General features: G+C 37.6%; 1 protein-coding gene across 7 annotated transcripts in view; it reads left to right on the forward strand.

Moving 5' to 3' along the window:
* LOC130910377 (MAP7 domain-containing protein 1-like) overlaps positions 1 to 22,036 on the forward strand; it is a 53,582-nt gene that overhangs the window by 9,516 nt on the left and 22,030 nt on the right. For 5 of the 7 annotated variants that reach the window (XM_057827603.1, XM_057827605.1, XM_057827602.1 and 2 more), the window contains 3 exons: positions 16,678 to 16,887; positions 19,206 to 19,274; positions 19,434 to 19,454. In XM_057827603.1, the coding sequence (XP_057683586.1) occupies positions 16,678 to 16,887; positions 19,206 to 19,274; positions 19,434 to 19,454 (300 nt within the window). The remainder of the gene's footprint in view (positions 1 to 16,677; positions 16,888 to 19,205; positions 19,275 to 19,433; positions 19,455 to 22,036) is intronic. The other 2 variants (XM_057827604.1, XM_057827607.1) reach the window with 1 other exon arrangement.

Here is a 22,036-nt window from a genome sequence, read left to right on the forward strand (position 1 = left end):
TTTTCCATTGAACAGTATTATTTATTTATCACAATATATTTGCAAATTTGAAAATCAGCATGAATATATTGTTAAAGTAAATAACAAAGAGGAAATGATTGAAATAGTTTAAATAGAAATAAATACAACTTATAGACTAAACCCACAGCCACAGCTCAAGTTCGTCAACATTAGAACAAGAAGAACCCTTGGTAATAAAGAACTGTACTTAAACAATATATGATCAAATAGGATATTATGAAAAACACACCACTACTACTATTAACTCATTCACTCCCAGCCATTTTCACCGATGCAACTCCCTTCGCTCCCGGCCGTTTTACTGGATTTTGACTGATTGTGCAAGGCCCACAGAAAGTTCTGTTCTATTGCTATATAAACATTGAACCCACCAAAAGAAAGATTAGACTCTCTCTCTTCTTTTAATGGGAAAAAAAGTAAGTTCATATCTTTTTCCATTCTTTAGAAATCAGCATTAGAAAATAGCTTAGTTTGAGCAATTTTCCAATTTCTAATGAAACAAGAGAAATTGAGCTTTTTGTGAAAGCATACATTTCAAACATAGCTTTGACTTTAACACAGCTGTTTTTTGCTTTAGTTACATCCCAAACATCTGAATGTTTTCCTTTTACAAAATAACATAAACAACAAGACAAATAGAGCTTTTGATAGCAAAGTAACACTTTATTTACTCATAACTAACGGAGAGATGACGCTGTTGTGGCCGCGACAGCCGGGTAAACTTTTCCCTCATCGCTGCTTGTCTCATAACGATGGATTTTTTGGAGTCTCTGCGGGGTCTGCTCAGCGAGCAGCATGGACTCAACGGCATCGTCAGCTGCACTGGTGGTCCCGGTCGTTCTGCTCGGTCGTCTAGCCCCTGGCATCCCAGGCGTCCTCTAGTTTGTTCTCCATTCGGTCGTCTTCCAGGGGTGTCCCGGCGGTGCGGCCCGGCCGTTCGTTGCTGTTGAATCGGGTTGGGGGTCTTACCAAATGCGCTACTGCCATCCATTGGCCAGTTTTATTGCTTTAAAATGGATTTTCAGCTTTGCGCGTTTGAGCTAAATTGAATCAGAACCCAGAGATGTCTCTTGTAAAAAAAAAAAAAAAACGTAAAAGACGTATAACAATTGAAAATAGAACGTATTCATACATTTTTGGGAGCAAATGAGTTAAGAACCACTGTTCAAGAATGATTTCCTGACCCATGTTGTATCGCAATATCGTGAGATCATTATTGTGAGCCTTGTATCGCAAATCGTATCGTATTGTGAGGTACCCAAAGGTTCCCACCCCTATTCATTGCCCAAAATTTTCAGTGCATCGTTTTTAGTTCCATTTCCAGCTAAACTGTTAAGACCAGAGTAATAAAACAGTAACTAGCATGTTATTTTTATATGAGCCGATAATAGACCCATTGCAAAAATAATCAGTGATAATCGACTAACAAAAATTATTTGTGGCAGCCCTTCTTGGAACTTTGGACAAGTTTTTGGAGTGATAGTACTTTAAAAAAAAAAAAAAAAAAGTACGCCATATGTGCTGTTAGTAAACCTTTGGACTTGTGATACGCGTATTTGCCCTGCAGTCAGTTTCAGTATTCACTGTGAAAACAATCACGAGACGTCGACTCACTCCCTTTTGTCCGGCTTCCTCCCGAGCTACGTTGACGTCATTTTCTTGGCATTCAGTCAAGAAATCCAATCTAGAACATTTGTAAATCTAGCCGAATTAGTATCGTGATTCACGAAGGTGGAGGTCAGTCAGTTTTTGTGAGGGAATGGGTGTGCTCCAAGTAGAAACTGTAGACGGAGCTCCACGTCAGCGAAGGCGAGGGCAGATGTTCGCCTGCACAGGAAAAGCGAGGAAGGCCTCCGTCCTGCTACGGAGTCAGAGGGAGAATGAAATAAGCTTCCTGAGGGCTTACGTTCAGATTACTCATGTTTCCCCTCCTTGTTCCTGTTGCGAGTTGGGAAAAAACCCCAATTGCCATTGATGTTATTAATCCTTTTTGGGGGATTAGCTCACGTGTGAGTGGGAATTTAGCCTCAAATTGAGCCGTCGTGTAGTATTGGTGAGATTAGCTCTTTCACTGCCATTGGAAGATTTTGGTAGCAACAGTGGAAGCCAATGCCAGGCAACGAGTTCATTTTGGGGCATTTCACGTCATTCCTATTGATTTCCGGTCATTTCCTTATCCTTTGAGAAGGTTCTGACTGCAGCCGCTACAAACCACGTCCCTCCAAACCACGGCTGCTGTTGATACGGTGGCACGAAGAATTCGTTTACTGTACTATGTGAAGTTCAAAGGGTTTTTGGGACAATAGGCCCTAGCCCAATTCTTTTTGTCCTAAACCTAACTAGACGCTGGGGTATTGCGGATATTGCAATAACTAGATTGTAACGTTTGCTATGTTTGGTAGTCATTTAATGTTGTGAATCAACCGTTAAAGTTGTTAAAATGGCTCCCGTTATTGGATTATTGCTTTATTTCCAATCTCTCTACTTTCGACAAGTGAGTTTTAAACTGTTTGATCATTTAATGATATATTCAAGTCACAATTTTGCCGATTTAGGAGTATTTTAGTTAAAAAGTGACTCACCTTAGGTTAGCAACAACAGAGGCTTCCTGAGAAGCAGTGTTGTTTTTGGCAGCCATTTTATTGTCTTAGTATTAGTCTTTTGGATGGAAATACTTATTAGTCTTAGTCATATTTTAGTCATTTCAAAATGTGTTAAATCCATGATTAAATAAATAAAAGGTTTTCAACAATTTTGAATGAAGATGACAGACGAGCACATCATTGTAGAGTCTACAAGTATATCAACATTTTCATGATGATTATAATACAGACTCTGCCGGAAAACAGCACATTATTTGTAATCAGTTAAACTCAGCTGGACGCCACGAATTGTATATAAATTTTTTTCCAAGAGTGTAAGAAGACAGCTAAATGCTAACGCAAAAGCTATGCTAACGCTACAAGTTAGTTTAGTGTGTGATGATCACTCAGTACAGACCTTTAAAGGCTAAAGCAACATGGCAAAACCATAGACTTCATAATGTATTGACGGGACGCGGGGCCCATAAACAGGCGGCCTGCATTGTTGGCGAGGCCATCAAAGCTGACAGTGTGGAATCACAGACAAGGAGCTTTTTTCGTTGAAAATTCTTGTGAATAAATGCTTCAATCCCTGAATTCTTTATAGATATGGACGTAAAACAGTCCCGATTCTTGTTTAAAAGCAAAAAAAAATGTGCAGTGAGCATTTCTTTTGTGAAACTGTCTGAGTACAATGCTAGTCTGTTAGTGAATGTAGCTAGTGACCGCCGGATGTAAACTGAGCTTTTCTGGGGAAAATTCTTGTGAATAAATGCTTAAATCCCTGAATTAGAATAGATATGGACGTAAAACAGTCTCGATTCTTGGTTAAAAACAAAAAAAAAACAAAAAAACATGCAGTTAGCACTTATTTTACGTAAATATTGCGAACTATTATGCCATTGCTGTAGTGGCGAATTTCTCCCATTGATTTTTTTCACAACGTTTCAAAATGCATTTATGGTACAAAAAATATAATAATTACCTTGAATCCTCGAACAAATCACTCTTGAGACGATCTTCCCTTTTCGTATGTGATACAGCTTTCGTACGGCGTTAGTTCGCTGCGTGCGTGTTTGTGAATAGCTCCTCTTGATGTGGGCGGCCCCCTGCTTGAATGCGAGGCGCAGTGCGTGACCGATCTGACCCGTCAATACATGATGAAGTCTATGGCAAAACTTTCCAAGCAGCACCTGACACATGTTTCACAAAAGGAGCCTGGAATGGGCCGGTGAGTTAGCGTGTGTGTTGGAGGCGCAGCACGTCACATGAGTGACACGACCAAATACTGGTAAATGCATGTCAACTACAAATACAACAAGAAAATAACACACATTGTGAATTTATGATGAAAATTATGGCAAATTTTCATCTCGTTCTCGTGTCGTTAGACGACAACTGGCATCCATCTCGTTATGTTTTAGTCTCCCAAGACACGTTTTCAGTGTGTCATCATGACTTCGTCATGAAAAAAATTGTTCGTTGACGAAATATTTTCGTTATCGTCATCGTTGACGAAAAAAACACTACTGAGAAGTCTACTGCTTTAAGATGGCGGCTTTTTACTAGCGCCGCCGAGTCCGTCATTTCGCATCTAGTTCTATATACATGTGATAGCTATGAGAAGCATCAGACGCTAACGGTGTAGCATCATGTGGCCGTAGTTTGTAGCAACGTAGCATCATATGGGCGTGGTTTGGAGCAACGAGGGCGTAGTTTGTAGCGGCTGTTGGTTGCAGTCAGGTATTATTGTATGATTTTGGGGCATTTACGGGTCACTTCCTGTTGATTTTGGGTGACTGAGAAGGAAGTGACTCAAGAATATCCCCAAATGAATAGGAATTAACTCAAAATCAACAGGGAGTAACATGTAAATGCCCTTAAATGAGCAGTAAGTGTCCTGTAAATGCCAACAAGCCTGGCCTTGAATGCTCTGGTTTCAGTGCCATTTACAGCGTTAGACGTCAATTCCAGTCAAAATTAATTGGATGTTGAGCGCCATCATTGGCAGACAGTTAGCTAACGTAGACACTATTCTAATGCAAAATTTATTTAATTTTGTGTAAACAGTGACATCTTTTTAAAACGATGTACCGTTTCAAGGTGGCAGCATATAAAAAAAAAAACGTTTTTTTGGCTACAAAGTATCACGATTTTTCACTTTTGTCTAGCACCATTAATGGCAGCCAGTTAGCTAACGTAGACACTGTACTAATGGAAGGTTTAGATTTTTGTTTTAAACAGTGACATCTTTTTAACACGATTTATCGATTGTAGGTGAGAGCATATTAATAAGGTTTTTTGGCTACAAAGTATCACAATTTTTCACTTATTCGATATATTGTCACATTTTCGGACAATTACAGATCACTACGTGTTGCTGGTAGCTTGCCAATCAGCCTTCATGTTTTTACTATGCTGCAAATACATAACTTGGTTGCTGCTTGCTAACCTCAGGGGAATAGCTAACAGATGCGGGACCACTCAAATGTATTCTAATATTAGAACGTAGATATTGTCGGACGAAGTGACCACAGACAAGAAGAAAAAAAAAGACGAGAGGCTTGTCGTCGTAAAGGTGCTCCATTTACATTCATAATTCATTGTTGTGCTGTGTGTCACATGCGTTTTTATGGCTATTTTGAGCTCGCTGAACCAGTAAAAGTGGAGCTTCCTGTGCTGCACCAGTAAAATTGATTACCTCTGCAGTCTCCTATGAGGATGCAGCACTGTGAGCCTGCATTTCAAATCTTTCTACAAGATTCTGGAGCAGTTCTTTCTATGGCATTGAGTAGCCAGGCTGGAAAAAGTGAGACAGAGATTAGTCCGTCACCTCACCTTTGACAATAATACTGCACGTTAGTCAGCTGTGTCGAGCTATGTCCTACTTTAGGAGTCGAACAAGAGCGTTGGGAGGGAGCAAATCAGCTGTGGTTACTATGCTGACTCTTGTGTTGACTTGACTTTCCGACACAAACATGACATGTCACACGGTCTGTCCGGCTATGCTTCCGTCCAAGATTCTCTCCTGTGTTTTTTTTTTTTATTTATTTTTTTTTATTTTTATTCAGTTTCATCTTTAAAATATTTTCAACATTGCATTGCATTGCAAAAAAAAAAAAAAAAAAAAAGATTAATGGGGATAGGACAAAAAAAAAAAAAAAACTTAATTTCCAATGGCAATGGGTCCTGATCGCATGTTTTTGCACCCAATTCACCTGATTCTGAGAATCTGCTGATCCTAAGTCCTGGTCTGATATCGAAAAAAAAGTTTTTGGTTTTATTTGGACTATTGCAACGGTATATTTACAGGTCTTGATAAAAAAATCAGTCAGGAAGCTGCAGCTAGTACAGAATGCTGCAGCCAGAGTCCTCACAAATACAAGGAAACTGGACCACATTACACCGGTTTTGAAATCATTACACTGGCTTCCAGTGAGTCAAAGGATAGACTATATAATACTACTGATCGTCTACAAAACACTTAATGGCCTTGGACCAAAATACATGCTTGATTTGTTAGAATCGTATGAAACATCTAGACCCCTAAGGTCGTCTGGAACCGGTCTCCTGTATGTTCCAAGAACAAGAACCAAGCAGGGTGAGGCCGCATTTAGTTATTATGCTCCTCACCTCTGGAACAAGGTACCTGAAGGTCTGAAGTATGCTCAAACTGTTAGCTCCTTTAAATCAGGGCTAAAAACGCTTTTGTTTAGCACTGCATATCCATAACAGTCCATATATTTCATTCTATTTGCTTTCTATTCTTATCTCCATTGCTGATTTCAATTGTTAGCAGAAGATCACATTGTTTGATTTTTAAATAATTTATTTCCAAATTAGAGTGGAAAATAAGTATTTGGTCACCTACAAACAAGCAAGATTTCTGGCTGTCAAAGAGGTCTAACTTCTTCTAACGAGGCTCCAGTCGTTACCTGTATTAATGGCACCTTTTTTAACTCATTATCGGTATAAAAGACACCTGTCCACAATGTCAGTCAGTCACACACCAAACTTCACCATGGCCAAGACCAAAGAGCTGTCAAAGGACTCCAGAGACAAAATTGTAGACCTGAACCAGGCTGGTAAGATTGAATCTGCAATAGGTAAAACGCTTGGTGTAAAGAAATCAACTGTAGGAGCAATGGAAGACATACAAGACCACTGATAATCTCCCTCGATCTTGGGCTCCATGCAAGATCTCACCCAGTGGCGTCAAAATGATAACAAGAACGGTGAGCAAAAATCCCAGAACCACACGGGGGGACCTAGTGAATGACCTACAGAGAGCTGGGACAACAGTAACAAAGGCTACTCAAATCCTGCACTGCCAGACGTGTCCCCCTGCTGAAGAAAGTACACGTCCAGGCCTGTCTGCGGTTCGCTAGAGAGCATTTGGATGATCCAGAAGAGAACTGGGAGAATGTGTTATGGTCAGATGAAACCAAAATAGAACTTTTTGGTAGGAACACAGGTTCTCTTGTTTGGAGGAAAAATAATACTGAATTGCACCATACCCACTGTGAAGAATGGGGATGGAAACATCATGCTTTGGAGCTGTTTTTCTGCATAGGGACCAGGACGACTGATCTGTGTAAAGGAAAGAATGAATGGGGCCATGTATCGAGAGATTTTGAGTGAAAATCTCCTTCCATCAGCAAGGGCATTGAAGATGAGACGTGGCTGGGTCTTTCAGCATGACAATGATCCCAAACACACAGCCAGGGCAACAAAGAAGTTGCTTCGTGAGAAGCATTTCAAGGTCCTGGAGTGGCTTAGCCAGTCTCCAGATCTCAACCCCATAGAAAATCTGTGGAGGGAGTTGAAAGTCCGTGTTGCCCAACGACAGCCCCAAAACATCACTGCTCTAGAGGAGATCTGCATGGAGGAATGGGCCAAGATACCAGCAACAGTGTGTGAAAAGCTTGTGAAGAGTTACAGAAAACGTTTGGCCTCCGTTATTGCCAACAAAGGGTACATAACAAAGTATTGAGATGAACTTCTGGTATTGACCAAATACTTATTTTCCACCATGATTTGCAAATAATTTTTTTAATAATCAAACAATGTGATTTTCTGTTTTTTTCCCCCCCACATTCTGTCTCTCATGGTTGAGGTTTACCCATGTTGACAATTACAGGCCTCTCTAATATTTTCAAGTGCAACTTGCAACAATTAGTGGTTGACTAAATAATTATTTGCCCCATTGTATCTATGAAACGCTTCATTGAGTGAGTCCACTCAAATTCACTCACGCTTTGACACTCACGCTGCCGAGAACAGCCTCTCGACAATGAAGATTGACTAAAAGATGATTAACACACTTGTGCCTTCGATCGTAGCGCTACTGAGCCTTCACTCGCCAGATCAAAGCTACAGACCTGTCAATCATTTTTACTTGTTTTGAACTTTGAATTGATCTCAGTTTTTGCTTGTTTTTTAACTATAGTATCTCCGTTTTCTTAAACAAGCATGTATGTAATACTACAGGCTGAAGGCCTGGAATATATACAAATACTGTTAGACTCTTAACCCTTTAAAGCCAGCAATATGAAGCAATTGTCAAGGAATCACAAAATTTGAAAAATAAGGTCTTAATGAAACCTTTTTTTCGAATCTGTAAAAAAGATAAAAATTAATATGTGTAATAAGCGCTCTTTTATCTATAACCCTTGCTAAATCCTGTTTTTTTTTTTTCTCATGGAACCTGCAGATGCAGGAGTTGACTTGCATCTAGGGTTGTTCTGATCATGTTTTTTTGCTCCTGGTCCGATCCCGATCGTTTTAGTTTGAGTATCTGCCGATCCCGATGTTTCGCGATCCGATTGCTTTTTTTTTTTTTGCTCCCGATTCAATTCCAGTCATTCCCGATAATTTTTCCCGATCAAATACATTTTGGCAGTGCATTAAGAAAAAAATGAATAAAACTAGGACGAATATATACATTCAACATACAGTACATAAGTACTGTATTTGTTTATTATGACAATAAATCCTCAAGATGGCATTTACATTATTAACATTCTTTCTGTGAGAGGGATCCACGGATAGAAAGACTTGTAATTCTTAAAGGATAAATGTGACTTTGTATATTGTGACTAAATATTGCCATCTAGTGTATTTGTTGAGCTTTCAATAAATGATACTGTAGCCGTTTAACTTCTGCCCAAATGCATGATGGGAAGTGCAACCATGACTGTGCGCAGTGGTATCAATTGATATATCTTCTCTGCGTTGGGAAACAACATAGGGTGTTAAGAAAAAGATCAATTACTACCTTTCTTCCCCACATTGCTTACCACGAAATTTCTAATTGTTAACAGAGGGATTGTAAGGCTTTAGCCAATTAAAAAAAGGCTTCAAAGGCTGCCAAAATTCTCTCTACTTATTTTACGTTACCTTTTAGCTCTGTGTATATGTAAAACGGTGCCATTATAGATTGAATGCGACAATGCGTGAGTGGGTATTGCAGCGCATGCGTCAATAGCGTTAAATATTTTAATGTTATTACTGCCAGTAACGCGATAAATTTGATAGCCCTACTTTAAGCCAAAACCAAAGACTCTGAATGAGTGTAAGACATTTTTTCTGTAACGTTAAATACAATTAGAAAACGATTTAATAAAAAAAAAATATATATATATTAATAAAGGCATGTCCGATATTTTTTTGCCGATTCCGATACTTTGAAAATGACGTGATCGGACCCGATCGATCGGGACATCTTTACTTGCATCAATTATTTTTTCTTTGAGGAAAGATATTTCAAAATTCTGAATTAGTCTCAAAATCATGAAATTCTCTCTGCAAGAAAGGATTTAAGTCAGCTGAACCTCTGGCCTTGTTTTGCCATCTACGTACTTCCAGCTGGTGAAGAGTGCACCAGGAAAATATGAATAATGAATGATTCATCTAAAATGAATATACGGCTGTGTTACAGCTTTGTGACTGGGTAACCCACTTCTTTGTTTTAAAGCATCTGGAGACCACTCTTCTCTTAGGAGTCAGATCCTGCCTTCCTTTCAGAGTCTGTTTTGACTCTCACATACCCGTACAGACAACTTGAAATGTTGACTTTTTGCCACGCGTGCTTGAGCACAAACTTGCTGACCTTCTGCTTTGTTCTATAACTTGTCATGAGCTACGACAGCGGAAAATCTTCTTATTGAATGGTACAAGATGATAGTCCTCATTGTTGTCGCTCAAAACAACTCAGGAATGTTCTTCCTCTTGTCGCCTTGGGCGTGGACGCTTGTTGCCTGTGTGGATTTCCGTGTTTTTAATACACACAGGAAGTGCCGTCAAGGGTAAACGGCGTGTGACACTGAAACACAGCTTTTAGGTTTGAACATATCGGATTGGACGTCCACAAGACATAGTGTTTGTATGTGTTTGGAAGTTGAGTTGTGGATGCCTGAGATTCCTGAGGTGGCGTGACCCAGATCTAACAACACTCTCATGCGCTGAACTCTTAACGACAGGGAGTCTGACCTGCTTCACACAGAACATGGGGGCTTCAGCACCCCACCTGTTCATTCAATGGACTGTTCCGTTTTGTGAATGGAAACTGATCCATGCAGTCACACTAGAACAATTACATCAATTTGACTTTGTGTACATTTGGGCCGCCACAAATGATTATGTTGATGGTCGACTAATCACTGTTTATTTTGGCAATGAGTCGACTGATTGGCTCACACATAAATCATGTTTTTTTACTGTTATACTATGCTGATCTTGACATTTTAACTCTAAATACGCACCGGTAGAAAACTATGCGCCATAGGCGTCGCCGGACATATTTCACTGGGGCACGTGCCCCAGTATAAATTTTGCTGGTAAAAAAAAAATATATATATATACAGTACTGTATATTTTACTTTTTACTATAATTCTAGCATAACCTACAGAATATACCTATTTATTATGGTTATATTACTCTATTCACTGTTTACATTACTCTTGAAAACGGATATTAGAAAATTACTTGCTCGCAGCAAGGATAAATCAGCAAGGAGGAATGAGAGAGGTAAGCCCACCTAGGCAACATAAGCCAGTTTTAGTGCATACAAGCATTCAGGACTGTCACAAGAGTGATTTGGATTCAAGGTAATTATAGCACCATGTATGCACTTTGAAATGTGGGGAAAAAAATGAAATGAATGGAAAATATTAGCGTAACTTTAGCTTGAAATATTTACTAAAATGAATAACTGCCCGTTTGTTGGGCATTTAACCAAGAATCTAGACTGTTTTATGTTCATATCAATAGAAATTCTGGGATTTAAGTATTTATTTACAAGAATTTTCAAATTAAAAAGCCCTTTGTTTTTTGATGGCCGCCACGTTGGATTTTGTATCCATACACAATAGTGTAATGTTACATTCAAATTATTAGGTAATTTTCGGCCAACTGCCCGTTTTTTGGCAAAAAAATAATAATTTTGACATTTCTGCAGCCATACCAAAAAAAATCGTCTTTAACGTGTTTTATTGAACATTTAGCGGGCTGAATCTGGTCCCCAAACCATGACTTTGGCGCCTGTGAATTAAAAGTCATGTTTTTATTCCTTTGAGGACCTAATAAAAACTGACCCGGAATCTACTTTCAGCATAGCGCCTTCTGCACTATGCCAACGCTAGTTTTTAAGCTAACCGACCCCGAAAAAAAAAAACGATGTTCAGGGAAGTTGCACCTTGACTCAGCCGGCTGTAGAAAGTCCCAAGCTGCCTCATCAGACACCCGCCCCTTTTATGGCCGACATTCTCAGTATGGCGCCCGTCGCTATTTATAAATGCCGACTCTACCAGGGTGGCGCAGAAACCTGAGATGGCAGCAAAAGGAGGGAGAGACGAAGCGCCCTGAATTTGTCATTCGGTCACGAGAGCGACGATAACGGTGAACGGGTTCAAATGCTTTATAGTCCAACTTTACTTCCCACGATTCCTCATTAGTTTTTTGGAAGGAAGCCCAATGTTAATCTGTAATTCATGTGGTTGGATAAGTGCTCGTTGGAACCCAAAGAGAGCATCCTTCTCCATCTGCCAGTTGTTGGCAAACCTAGGCAAGAGTTGGCTTTCAGTCAGCGTCTTTATTTTCTCTCTTTTCAAGCCGACAATCTGTTAAAATAAAAATGTCCGCTGTTCTTTTTTTCATCCTTTGTTGTTTGCCAGTTCTTCTTTCTCAACAAATATCACCTGACATGCCCACACATGAGTGCAAAAGGAGTTAAATTTCTTGTTCTGTAATTGCAACACCATTGATTACTTTGGACGACCGTAATTTTCAGACTATAAGACGCTACTTTTTACCCTCATTTTGAATCCTGCAGTTTATAGTCCAGTGCGGCTTATTTATTGATTTATTTGGGCTAATAGGAAACACTTTATTTGAAAGCGGCGTCATAAGACTCCCATAAGACCGTCATAATTATGACATGACACGATCAAAGCCGTTAATGAATGCTTATGACAGATGTCGTTGAGTGTCATCCGTCAAATTTTGTCACTAACTTCTTTTATGTACAGCTCAGATCTTTTACATCCATTCAAAAGTGAAAATGACATCTGTCATAAGCAATCATTAATGGTAGTGGTGCACGATATTTATCGGTCTGATATTTATCGGTCCGATAATAGGAATTATGACGTCATCCCAATAAATCCAATAACAATATGTTATCGGGCCTATTAATAACATTTTTGGCGCGGTGTCGGATTGGGATGTGTGCATTTGTTTCTACTCCTGTTTTGCCAGTATGCAAAGTTTTGTTACTGTTCTAGAGGCCGTATTTTTCCTTCACTGAGTTATAAACCTTACTATGGCAATTATCAAATGTTTGCATTTTACAGTGTTATGTTTACAAGTTCTTGAGAGGCCTTTTGGTTATTGGTAGGCTTGCTGTTCTATAACTGCCAAGTTAAGAAAGTTGTTTCATGGACCAAGACGACAAAAGTCTACTCTCCTGTTGCACCATTTTTTTTAATCTGCTGACAATGCATAATACCTGTTGGGTTTATGTTTGTTTTAGATCAGCGCTCATTGTTCAGGGGAACACATCGTCAATGATATTGAATGATGAATTGACTGTGATTGACTCAAATTATATTCATTTGAAAAATATAATATGGACACTTTATTTGAAGTCAAAACTGGTCTTGTACTTGTTGTGTTTATTATAACAAATTTCGTGTCATCATGAAAATTCTGGTCCCGTCAAAGGCAAATCAATGCTGAATCAACCACTTGTATTTTTGACTTACGGGTGTTCAAAAACTCAGGTGAATATACATTGAAAAATTAAATATATATTATCGGTTATCGTATCGGTATCGGCCTTGAGGAGCAGGAAGTTATAGATATCGGTATTGGTTTCAAAAAAGGGATATCGTGCACCCCTAATTAATGGTCATTGCAGTGTCATGTCGTAATTATAGTGTTCTTATGGCAGTCCTATGGTGCCATTGTCAAATAAAGTGTTACCAAATAGCATACCTACCAACTACTGAAACAACCGGAACAGTAACTGAAGAAATAATTTGCACAGAACATTAATTTTTATTGCTATTTACATCTGTAGCACTGCAATGCATGCTCGGAGGCATGTTGGAAAACAATAGTGTTGACAACATGTGGCAGCAAAGGTTGACTGTCTCCCCCAAGGGAGCAGTGATAGCTAAATGAAGCTTCTTGGAGCAATGAAGCTTTTCAGCCAATTGGTTCAAAGCTTCATAGTAGTTCATTTTGCTTATGACAGTCCTATGATGCCTCTGTCAAATAAAGTTTTATCGGTTAATATCTTTTGGTGTAAATATCCCAGAATACAGTGAGGACAGCTGTGGCTTGTAGTCCAGTACGGCTTACAGTATGTATGAACAAATGCTGTTTATGTCATTTGGTGGGTTGCGGCTTATAGTCAGGTGCGCCTTATAGTCCGAAAATTACGGTAACTATAAGTCCTTTTACATGTGAGAATGTTATTAACATAAGATTCCGAATCTTGTCCTGCATGTAGAAAGAGTTCAATTCAATGTGCAAAATCAAGATATCGGTAAAAAAATCTGTCGAGGGCCAGTGGTGCCAGTGCACACATTAAATACATAATTAATTAAATAAATTATTGTGTTGTTACCTTGGTCTTTCCGAAGGAAAGAACAATTAAATTTGTTTTTATTTCAGTTGATTTATTTCTACATTTATTTTGGTGTTGATTGGTGGTAGCTTTGCATGTAATGCGTAAGCTACCATCAATGTTATTGCTTTTTTTTTTTTTTTTTTTTTAATTCTTCCACTTCTTTAATATTATTTTCCTCACTTTTTCAGTACGCTAATCCTTCCACACGCTTTCACCAATCGACTCAGTTGCAACTTCAACATAGTCTAAAAATTCATGCTATGTGTGATTCAATTCAGTTTTGCCCCCCAAAAAATCACGCCTCTTCTATAATTTCTTTTTTTTTTTTTTTTTTTAAGCCAAAAATGCCCCATTCTCTTCCCGCACATTCAATATTTCAACTTTTTCAATACATTTGCGAGATCCCAATGACAGCAATGTACATCCAGTTCAATTATGGACATGTACATATGTCTATGACAATGTCGCCCATAAATGTCGATGCCATTGAGGACTATGTATGTCATTTCTATTGACAGGAAGTGACCTGGTATCAACAGTGAATGACCTGTTATCAACAGGAAGTGACTAGGGGGTTCACCTACCAAAGCAAAGCTATCATCGCACTTCCTCCAGAAATTGCATTTTTTAGTTGTACAGTCATGTGAAAAAATTAGGACAGCCCATTAAATATTCAGTTCTTTATTAAGAAATGTTTACATATTAATGTCTGATCTTGTTTTTCTTCTTCTCTGGAAAGGAAAGTGATTTAATTGCAGGTAAACAAAAATTAACATTGTTTTACCCATTAAACTAAATATATCAACAAAAATGCATATTCTAACTGAGGAAAAAATTAGGACACCCTACCACCTAATAGCTAGTGTTAACCCCTTTGGCTGAAATAACGTCAGTGAGACGCTTTTTCTAGCCATCTACCAGTCTTTGACATCGGTCTGAAGAAAGTTTGCCCCACTCCTCAATCCAGAATACTTTTAGCTGTGAGATGTTTGAGGGGTTTCTTGTATGTACAGCCCATTTCAAGTCACCTCACAGCATCCCAATGGGATTAAGATCTGGGCTTTGATTTGGCCATTCCAGGACTCTCCATTTCTTCCTTTTCAGCCAGTCCTTGGTGGATTCACTGGTATGTTCTGGGTCACTGTCGTGTTGCAGGACCCAGTTTCGCTTCAGCTTGATTTTTTTCACAGATAATCTCACATGTTCCTCAAGCACCCTCTGATACACGATAAAATTATTGTTGGATCCTATGATGGTGAGCTGATCAGGTCCTGATGAAGCAAAGTATCCCCAAACCATGACACTTCCACCACCATGCTTCACATTTGGTATGAGGTTCTTGTCCTGGAATGCTGTATTGGGTTTACGCCAAACATGTCCTCTGTTCTGGTGTCCAAATAATTCAATTTTAGATTCATCTGTCCAAAGAACATTATTCCAGAAGTCCTGGTCTTTGTCAACGTTCACTCTGGTAAACTTCAGTCTGGGTTTCATACTTGCAGACCTCCCATGAAGGTTAAACTTATGAAGTCTCTTTCTGATTGTAGAGACATGCACTTTCACATCAACAGTAGCAAGGGCCTGCTGTAGGTTCCGTGATGACATTTTAGGGTTTTTGGAGACTTCTTTTAGCATCTTGTGGTCTGCTCTCGGGGTGAACTTGCTTGGTCGGGCAGACCTGGACATGTTGGCAGTTGTTTTGAATGTCCTCCACTTGCAGACTATTTTCCAGACAGTGGAATTGCTGATTGTATATTCTTTTGAGATCTTTTGAAATCCCTTACCAGACTCCTAAGTGCTTACAATCTTCTTTCTGAAGGCCTCAGACAGCTCCTTTGATCTCACCATGGTGTTTTCTCTCACTTCAACAGTCAGGGCCACTATAAACTAAATGTGAGGTTTAAATAGGGCAAGCCTCCATCAAAAGACTGGGTAATGATGTTCTAATCATGTGCACCTGATGTGATACACATGTGTGTGATTTTAGCCATTTTAAGTGGGATTGAATGGGGAGGTTCCCAATTTATTCCTCAACAGAAATCGCATTTATTTCAAATGACATTTTACAGAAAGTTATAGAATATTTTTTTTTGTTTTATTTGTTTAGTTCTGTTACTTGAATCTCTCAAGATTGTTAAAATTGATATTAAATATCCATATAACCAAATATGTTAGAGAACACACAGGCTTCCATTGGGTGTCCTGATTTTTTTCACATGACTGTATATTGAAATTTGCGATTATTTAAATATGTATTTAGAGTATTACTTGTATTCCAATTGTTACTTCAGTTTCTATCCTTCATGTGTTTCAATTTTTATTAATTTATTTCAACATTTAGTTCAGTATATATTGTTTTCCATTCGTATTTATTTTTTTTCAACATATAATCATTTATGAATGTCAATTTGAGATTTTTTTAGGATTTATTCCGATTTTTATACATTTACTTAAATAGTTATTTCACTTTTTATTCATGTATTTTAATACTATTTCAATTGTCAACATTTAGTTCAACATCTGTTATTTAAATTTTTTTTCTAATTTATTCTATTCCTCATCATAGCATAGTTAATTTAATGTTGAATTATTAATTTAGCTTTGTAATATTTTATTGTTTTGCACTCCTGATCTTCCCTAAAAATCAGGCATCAAATTCCATGTTAATATACTTTGAGTGAATGTCATGAATTTGGCTTGTTAAAGCAATGCCGAAGGGACTAATTTTCTTCAGGGCTGAAAAATCAAGAAGTGAGTGAGAACGGCGTGTGAACGCAAAGTTAATGATTTCTAATGAGCTTGACGTGTTTGCGATAATGAAGCTGCTGTGAACTCCTGGTGTTTGATAGTCATAGTCTGTCGGCATTGGCAATGAAAAAATCTGTCGTTGTGCATCGAGTGCGTTTACAAAGCCTCAATGTGACTTTTCCTCTCCCCAGCTCTGCCCTTGCAAGGTGACTGTCCACCCATCCGAAATGGAGATAAGTGTCTACCAAGCGTGTTTCTGACGCCGGACGACTCAGCCATCACCGACCTTTCCCCTAAAACTGATTCCGGCACTAAAGCGGAAACCCCGACCGATACCGACGCGTCATGTAAGATGGAAAAGCCCGTCGCGGGCACAGTCGCCCCTCAAGCCCCCAAGAAAGGTGAGTTCCGCGCACTGTCCAGTAGAACCTCTGGGTACATCACGATATAATTTGCGATACAAGGCTCACGATAATGATCTCACGATATGGCGATACAACAATTAGCGATAGCAGAAAAACAACAAAGTGACAGCTGACTTACGACAATAAAAAGGGTTCAGTGGGCAGCTGTAAGTCAGCATGAGAAATGAAATTCACAGCTCAGCTTGACGTTTTTTCATTGACATTGCAGCTGCTTCGACCTTGAAAATTCATCAAAGCTGCGCTGGGCAGAAATGCTTGAATCCCCTCCCTAACCAATCTCTCAAGTGTAATAAAATCCGGCGTTTTTAAGGATGATTTAGAGCTGGTGTCATTGTGTTATGTGTTATACGTTTTCAACAATCATAATGATGTTCTCTTGTGAGTGGGGAAAGAATGGATTTTTGGGTTAGCTCAATAGCTGCCATTAACGGCGGTTAGACGTCCAGTTCATTTGGACTATGGGGCTGGCAGCATGAAACCTGGTAATACAAATGCTAGCTATCCAAGTTAAAATGGATTTGATGTTTATCGAGTTGAGTGGCAGTGAATGAGTTAATCTTTTAAGCATTTCTTTAGTGGGCTGCCACAATTAATCCATGTACTGTTGTACGATTAAAAATCCCTAAATAATGTGATTATTTTTGTATTTTTAGTTTTATTTGTTCATTTTTATCTGCATTTTTTTTTCTTAAAAAATTAAACAGAGAATTTCTCCATTTTCATTTTTAAATGTTTACAGTTTTTTAAAATTAAGGAGTAAATACTGCTTTATATATTTTTTATGAGGAAATATTCATTTTTATTCTTTATATACTAAAGTACAGCTGCAGCTATCGATCATTTTAATAGTGGATTAATCGATGAACTCGTTAGTTTGAATAACCAGATAAGGAACATAAAAAAGTAAAATACCGGGGCTGAGCGTCAAACGGTATAAAAAAATTAACGAAGATCACAATCGGCTAACTTACATTGCAAAAGTCCGCTTGCTTAAATGCTATAAAATGCTAACGTTTTTTTGTTGTTGTTGTTTTTTTTTTTTTTACAATGCTCTTAAAAAATGGCTCAAACACATATTCCCTCAAAAAAGGGCTAAATATACCGTTGTTATTGCATTACGAATGCAAAAAAAAAAAAAAAAACATTAGCTCAAAAAAAACTTAGCTTATGTCGGTCTTAACAGGGAGCAGCTGGATTGAGCCATGTGAAATGTATTATGTCATATTCCATGTTGCGACTAGTTTCCACCCAAATCAATGAAATGAAATGCAAACAGTTTCCAAACAAACCATTACAGCGCCACTTTAATTAAATGAATACTCGAAGCATCAAAATTTAAATTCAAATCTTTCTTCCAATCAAATTACTCACGTTAATTAATTAATCGTTACAGCACTATACTAAAGAACTTAACTTTAAACTTGTTTTATTTCATTGTATAGAATATAAATAAATATAAAATAGAAAGCAAGACAGTTTACAGTTTATTTTTATTTTTTAATTAAAAAGTAAATACTGTTTTACATATTTTTTATTAGGAAATATTCATTTTTATTCTTTATATACTATTTTTTAAAATTAATTTTTTAACTTTAAACTTGTATTTCATTTTATAGTATTTTTTTTAATTTCGTTCATTTTTTTCACTTATTTTCTATGTCTATTCTAAATACTATATTAATCATATTTTTCATCTATTTTTAATTTAAAAAGAAAAAACAACAGTTTTTTATATTTTAATTAAAGAGCAAATACTGTTTTTTATATTTTTCATGAGGAAATATTCCTTTTTTATTCTTTGTATACTAAAAAAAAAGTTATTTTTTTAATTCATTTTTTTACTTTTAAACTTGTTTTATTTAATTTTATAGTATATTTTCCGTTTCCTTCATTTTTTTTCACTTATTTTCTATTTTAAAAGCAACAGTAAATACCTTATTAATATTTTTTTCATCTATTTTTAATTTAAAAAAAAGCACTAGATCTTTTTAATTTGTCTTTAATTTAAATGTACGGTGAATCATTTTTAGTTTATTATTTAAAAAAAAAAAAGGAGGAAGCACTGTAAATATTAAGTGTATAAAGTACAACGTAAAGGTAAGAAAATATTCTGAATTCTGCAGCATTTGATGGAAACAGATTAAATATCTTTAATTCATCCAAATAAAATATTTGCAAACGTCTGCTGTTGCTTAAAAAACACGATTAGTCCACTATCGAAATAATTAACAAACTTTCACCCCAGAAACGTTCACAAAATTGACATACAGTATATGAATTTTGTTGTACCGCAGATGTTATGAACTCAGAACAGCGACAAAAACTCGCAAAGCAACGACGAGAAGAAAGAGCAAAATACATCGGTGAGTACCGTAAATCCTTTCGAATAACCGATTTACCCCCTTAGCGAGTTGATGCATGTGTCTGCTTTTCTCTAACAATCTCTTCTCTCGTCCCTTTTTCCGGCTGCGTGCTGACGGTTATTGACGTTTTTTATTGTTGTCTCCTTGCATGGCTTTCAGAACAGCAAACGCAGCTGCAAGGTAAGGCGCTTTACTAAAACTGACAACATATTCGCCATCATGAACGGAAATTGACACGAAATCGTAGTTTAAAAATATATATAATTCTGATTCATGGTCCATACGATTTTTAATCTTTTCAACCTAATGTTTCAGTTTTTGCATGCTGACCTCATTTTTTTTGCATGTTTAAGCTTCTACTAAATTATATTCATGTGACTTTTTCACCTCTTGGCTGCTTTTTTAAATGAAGACAAATAATGTCATGTTTTTTTACCCTCAAGAATGAATAATTTTACTTTACCTCGGGTCTGAAAAATGATCAGTCTTTAATATGAGCTGAAAGCAGCCCTTTCAAAGCGATTAGATTTAATTACCACAATCATTAGCATGGCCAGTGTGGTAACGCTGCCGGCGTACCACAGTTGGAAGCGTATATTTCTTATCGCAATATTCAACATTTATTCTGCTTCGGTCACGGATAATTTCCTGATATGATTGATCGTTTCAAATGGAATGGGATTTCTTTTACCCCTTAATGCCTGAATTTAGATTTTACAAATGGAACAAAAAAAGAAGCAGAATACACAAGTTCATGAAAATAATAATAATTAAAATTAGAGGTGTAACGGTGCACAACAATCTCGGTTCGGTACGTACCTCGGTTTTTAGGTCACGTTTCGGTTCATTTTCGGTACAGTAAGAAAACAAAATGCAAAATATAAATGTGCTAGTTGGTTATTTCACACCTTTGTCCTTTCAACAATAGGAACATTAGCCTATACAAAGCTAGAATTCTGCTCAAAAAGTAGCGAGTATTTAAAGATAATCCAACAACAATTTGCCTTTCAGACCCAGCGTATTGGTCAGTTTTCTTTCTGAAAGAAAGAAGAAAAAAGAAGTCCTGTGGTAAAGGGAAAAGCAATCCCAATGACAAAGATTTTAACATGTATTTTACAAATGAAATGCCTCAATGAATCATTTTTTTTTTCTTATGAACGGTTTTCAAAAGCTTTATTGGTGAATTTTCTCTAGTTAAAGTGCCACACAGAAATTAATAAATTTAATTTTGTAAACAGATCAGTGTATTATTCTTATTATTTAATTACAGGTGTTTTAGCTCATTTCAATTTATTTAAATGGGCTATTATTTATTTTATTATGTGTTCATATTTTACAAATGTGATGTAGTATTCATTTATATTGTATATTTTATGTTGTATAACTTTAGTTCCTATGTGAATATTAGTTCCTAGTATTGAACACGGGGCCGTGTTGGTATTATTATAGCAGAGAAGATAGCAGCAGCAGCAGCAGCAGTAAATCAACAAAAACAAGTCAACTGTGCCCCGATCTACCACTAAGAGATCTGATGGACTCAAAAAGTGGGTTACGATTGCATATTAGTTTGAAAATCTACCGGATCCACCGTATTTTTACACGAGTGACTTCCGGTCTGCCCGATCCTAGCTACCCGGTAGCAGTATTGACGGTCTTTTCGCGTGCGTCGTGTTGACCCGCTTCTGGGCCGCGTCTAACACGCGGCCACACTGCTACTGTTGTGCATTGGCTGATTGACTTTAACGTCCGTGTTTCACTGCGTTCTCACGGCGGCCACGTTGTCGCGCCGTTGACGTTTCTGGGTTATACTGTCCTACCGTGTTGGTCCTTATTATAGTAGGGAAGACGGTGTAAATATAATCTACACAAAGAAACCTTAACCCGATCGATTTACAGCCTTGAAAAGTAAGGGTTACATTACGTCAGAAACTCGTTCGGTACGCCTCCGTTCCAAACCGAGCACCACGTACCGAAACAGTTCAATACAAATACATGTACCGTTACACCCTTAATTAAAATATATATATTTATATGGATTAGGCAATTGCCGGTATTAGATTCTGACAGTATGATAACCTTAAAGGGAACCTCAGACTTAAAGACTTGTAGGCTCTAAAAAGCCACAATTGTTCTCTTTTACTGACGGGTGATGACGTAGTTTGTCACTGTCACTCGACGAATACTACCGGGTTATTGCAATTGCATGCGCTCATCAGTTAAAAGCAGAGAGTACTTACTATTTGTGTTTTTATTGAGTCTTTTACTACCTTTTCATTGCCTCAAAATTCTTTTTGCATGTGTTTCCCTCTCATACTTTTAAGCACTGTGTTTTCTTTGAAGCAGCATGTTGATCAGTTGACCACATTAGTCACGTTTAAACAACCTTTATTTGATATTGCTATGTTTCAATATTTTCTTAAGGCATCTTTAGTATGTTCTGTCTTTATGCATCTAAACAATACAAGCTGAAAGCGCACCGTAGTACTATGGGTGTCAAATTTGCCTCTTGTAGGACGTTTTGCTGGTGTAGCACATTTTGGCAGGACATTTGTCCTACTCTGGTCTCTTCTCATCCCGTCTTTACTGTTCATTTTGCTTTTGCTGCTCGTTTTGTGAAATATCGACAGTGCTGTCGTGCTCTTGAACGTTCATCTCGGGTTCAAATTGAAAGGTCTGAACAGATGACATGTTTTTGTCTCTTGAGTCATACTTTGGAAGCTCGGCAGCATGACGTCACCGCCCTGCGATGTCAACAACAACCG

Source organism: Corythoichthys intestinalis, chromosome 22, assembly GCF_030265065.1.
Source record: "Corythoichthys intestinalis isolate RoL2023-P3 chromosome 22, ASM3026506v1, whole genome shotgun sequence".
Taxonomy (NCBI): domain Eukaryota; kingdom Metazoa; phylum Chordata; class Actinopteri; order Syngnathiformes; family Syngnathidae; genus Corythoichthys; species Corythoichthys intestinalis.